General features: G+C 33.8%; 1 protein-coding gene across 1 annotated transcript; it reads right to left on the minus strand.

The window, feature by feature from the left end:
- Positions 1-257: 257 nt before the first annotated feature.
- LOC145070564 (deSI-like protein At4g17486) lies at positions 258-1,869 on the minus strand. Its single transcript, XM_079017505.1, has 4 exons — positions 1,598-1,869; positions 1,046-1,307; positions 881-948; positions 258-639 (listed from the first exon to the last, which is right to left on the minus strand). Exons 1-4 carry the CDS (start codon positions 1,730-1,732, stop codon positions 388-390), a joined length of 717 nt encoding a protein of 238 aa, XP_078873631.1. The 5' UTR covers positions 1,733-1,869; the 3' UTR covers positions 258-387.
- Positions 1,870-4,775: the final 2,906 nt, after the last annotated feature.

Below are 4,775 nucleotides of genomic sequence, written 5' to 3' on the forward strand. Positions count from 1 at the left end.
CCCTAAAAAACTTGTTCCTACTTCCTAAACACTCTGAAATGTGAAGATCGAGTCTGGAATCCATAGAACTTCTCCGGAATGCAGTCCGAAACACATGCCATTGTAGTCGGCAATAGTAGAACAATCTGTAATGACACTTCAAAACATTACTACCTATTCCGTACATTCTATACTGAAATTCAAAGTGAATATTTTAGTAGAATCATGTAAACATCATTCTCTCTTTGTTCCTGCCTTGCAACTAAAAAGTGTGAGAATTGAGAAATAAAAGCTTGCCATATACTCCAAACTTGTGTTACAAAGTTCACTACATGAATAGAAAGTCTGTAAAAAAAAACTACTTCACAAAAGAAAACATCAAATGTGTGTTACATTATCTTGTAGTCATCATCGTGGTATATCTGGTGACAAATTATGCAGAAAGTCATCATCGCCATTTTCAAGTGTACTACTACTTGATGGTTTTGCGCCAGCTGCCACAAGGTTTTTAAGCCAAAGAGGTGGACCACCCCCTTTACTTGAACTCCCTGATGAATCCGTACCCATACTCACACTTGTGGTGGTGTTTGAAGCTATTCCAGCAAGAAATTGATACGCCACTTTGCTAGCTGTCACAATCTCTGTTTTAGCTTGTCTCAACTACATTCATTTAAATAAATAACTTAAATTAGACCAATATAATTGCAGCAAAGTAGCAAACTGTTAATATAAAAGAGTTCAATCACAAAAATGACAATAATAGGTAAGAGTATAACACCAATGATCGTGAAAAAAGATTCGTGATGAAAGAATAGGTGATAATTTTGTAATAGATGTTGAAAAATTGGTTATTTTGGTCCTTTTTGTGATTAAGTATATATAAAAGCTTAAAACTGCTGACCCGAAAAGCAGTGTTTTCTGCTATTTCTACAGCAGTATCCCCAGCATTAGCAAATCTGTTCACCCAACCTGTTAACATATTGTTGTATAAAATGGTTATATAATCTTTAACCATAAAATAGTGTTGTATAAAATTATACATTTTGTAAAGGAGAATGGGAATAACCTGGAAGTTTAGACACACCGAGTCTTTCACAAAACTCATCGCAAAAATGATTACAGTTTTTTGACAGCAAGTCATAACAGTCTCCTGGCCATTCCCTACTAAGTTCCCTCAAGATCTGATTCACTTTTAAGATTGAAAGACCTGTTTTCCCAAGAACAATGCATTCTCGATATGTGTACATGGGATTTTTCCCAGAAGGGCAATTGAAAACCCCACTTCCCTGTTCACAAAACCCAAATGACCATTCATCCGCTCCATAAACCTGTCATACATATGAAATTATGATGTGGAAATTCAATATTCATTAGGTAATTGATAAAAAATAGTGAACTTGTATTTATCACGAGTGCTCTATACAGTAATTGATCTATTCTATAGTTTAGTAATCAGTAGATCCACTCCAAAATTGTAATAGATGAAACGCAAAGCAAAATTCAACAACCAGTGAACAATAACTGAAACCCTAAATCAATATACCAACAATTTAATCGATTGATGAGAGAGAGAGAGAGAGAGAGAGAGAGAGAGAGAGATGGAAAGAGAGGAGAAGACCTGAACAGCGCTGTGGAAGATACCGCCGATTCCTATTCCATCTTTGAAAATCTTGTTGATCTGAACAATGGTGTTGTTGGCCTTTTCGGAATCACTGTTGGTTACATCATATATATGGAGCATCACCTCCGTCATCTCCCTGTTCGTTTTATTTCTATTTGAACTGGATCCACAAACCCTAACTCTCGCCTCTCCCTCCCTCACACTATCTTGATTTGAGATCAATCCTCCTGTTTCGGAATTGAGAATGACGAACACGAATCAAAATGAATTAAAAGGGAAGTAGTAGGAAAAAACGGATTTTGAACTCGAACAACAGTCGTCATCAATTCATCGTGAACTTCGATCGTAGAGGTCTTCCTTTTTGGAGTGGCACTCCCACGAGATATGTGTCGCCATTTCTCTATTCAATTTAACCTTTTAAGTCTTCGTGTGGCCAACCGAACCAAGACGTTAATGAAATGCTTTTTGCTTTTTCGAGTAAGTTAAAAAGCATCATCTAATTCTAAATTAATGTTATTACACAAAAAAAAAAGGAAACATAATTGATTTGCTGCAATATAACTTCAAAAAGAATGTGAAACTTTCATAACACAGAATTTATACATTTACAAGAAAATTTACTACATATGCATTACATTTGAAGCAAATAACAAGATATACAACAAGCTATACACATATATATTATGTTGGAAGAAAATTTTATAACCTAATACCTAGATGCAAAAAGACAGTTTCTCATTGAACATAATGTGAAACGGTGTTTCTTTATTTAAGTTAGGTTTGAGCATGAGATGTCAAAAACTAACTTTTAGGTAAGTTTAAAATGTATGGAATCAACTTCCAAGCTTAGGGTCATTCCCATTCTTCTCGGTGCATAGTGGATAACAAGAGAACTTATCAACGTACTGCTCGAAAAAACGAAAAATGAAAAATGACATAATATATTGGTTAATTATAAGAATAACTACTAATTTAACAATTAAGTTACTGATTAAAAATTTGCTCCATAACAAAATATCATTAATATAAGAACAATTTGATAGGTTTTCTTATCACAAGTAGTTTTTTTTATGTTTTTAACTGTGATGAGCAAATTTCATATTCTTTTTGGAAACTCATCCTAGACTCGTTACGAAATTAGTAGTTCTGCTTGTTATTGGTAGGATAATGGCTAAATTGTTAAGACTAGTTCACAAATATGATATGTGATTGATGTTACGTCGATATTCACTGATCTATGAGGTTGGAGTAACGCTATCTAATCAATCATAATAGGTGAAGGTGTATATATGTGTATATAATTATATGTGTTAGTTGTCTTCTCTTTGTCCATCTTCTCATATGTTTTATAGGATAAGCTTTTAGGACATCCTGATGATATTTTCTAATTTGGAAAGTTATTTGTGGGTGTTAATATACGAGGTTAGGTAAATGTTTGTTATTTATGATAGGTAGATTTTGTCATTTTTGCTATATGGGAGATCTTGTGGATAACATACATATGTTGTTACCGTTGGCCAACCTAGATTTGCCTCTTTGGTATTTGATAATGTAGATCGAGACTAACCATCAAGATTTAGACACGAGTCATCACGTTAAGTCTTTAGACCCACGTGATAATTTAAACAATCAACTATACTATTGTTAGGATTCTTTTTGATTTTCCTGCAGCTCATGAAGCCACACACATTAGTTAAGAAAATGTCATTGTTAGGACTCTCTATTTGATTTTCCTATAGCTCATCAAGATTTAAATACGAGTAGGAATGTCAACGGGGGCAAACGAGACGGGGAGTGCATCCCCCGACCCCGCGCCCGAAATGTTCAACCTACCTTGGCCCCTGCCCCCAAATCCCCTTTATTACCCTCGCTCCCGATTGATTTTGGACTGCCTTTTTTTTGGTTAAAAGAAGTTGTTATTTAGATTAAAAGAAACTATTTTCTAGGTAACAAATAATTATTTATAACATAATTTTACATATTAAAAATAAAAAATTATGGTGTCACACCTCCAAACCAGAACGGCGGAAACGTCTGGGGCGGATGGAGTGACTTCATGTACAATATCATAACAATTGAATATAATTGAAACATAGCAACACAAACATTCATACATTGAGGATCCAAGTTTAAGTTGTTTACAACACTTTGTTTGTTCAAAAGTTAAATACAAATAACCGAAAAGTAGAAAACATGAAATGACGACGCCGACCCTCAAGAAGGGTTGAATACCTGTCTACTGGGTTCTTGATAATACAAGTGATTTTGAAAAGTGTCAACAATTAAGTTGGTGAGTTCATAAGCGTTTTTGTATGAGAAGGATTTGTAACGTTTTCGTGTAAAATGATTTGTATACTTCTAGAAAATTCAATATTTTCTTTAATATGAACTATAAATGTATGTATTTCCTTTGTATCTTTTCCTTGTAAGATAATAATGTATGTTTTCAGAAAATCCAATATTTTCTTTTGTAAATGAAATGTATTCTTAGGCCTTAATACAAAAAATGTACAAGTTTTATTATGCTTAAAAGTTGTGATGCGAAATATGAAATTCATGTAAGTAGTGTACCCCTTACTGGTTCCTTCTATGATCAGCTAGTGTATATAAGTTATATATAATTAAGATCGAACGAATAGTCGATTGAATGATTTTGCCCTAAGCCCACAACCAAACAAGAAACAGGAAGTAAAGCGGAAATCACACATTCGACTGCCTATCGGTTCTTCATTTTATATAACCCTAACGCATACACTAAGAAATTATAGAGAGAACGATAATTGTCCTATCAGAAATGTAAGTTGTACTATACTAGAAAATAATATATTATAATTGTATTTGTATGTAATCCTTTTTAATGTATGTGTCTGGATTCACCATCTGTACTGTAAAATATTGTACTGTAGTTTTACTATTAAATAAAACTAACTAAAGTTATTCATGTATTCATACACTAATCGCATTTTTAATACCAAATTGTGATTATTATAACCATGCTTGATGACCTAGGATGGTCTGATACGACGTTCTTCAGGCGTCGGAAAATATACGACATTTGTCACCCCAGGCTTGCCGGCCTAATTGTAGCTAACAGTTTAAGTGTGGGGTTGTTAGTGATGGGTTTTGGCCATAATAACATCCTATGTGCTCATGCAAACCCTAATGCTTGGATCTA

The sequence above is a fragment of the Lactuca serriola genome, chromosome 8 (assembly GCF_051521515.1).
Source record: "Lactuca serriola cultivar US96UC23 chromosome 8, Lser_US96UC23_V15, whole genome shotgun sequence".
Taxonomy (NCBI): Eukaryota; Viridiplantae; Streptophyta; class Magnoliopsida; order Asterales; family Asteraceae; genus Lactuca; species Lactuca serriola.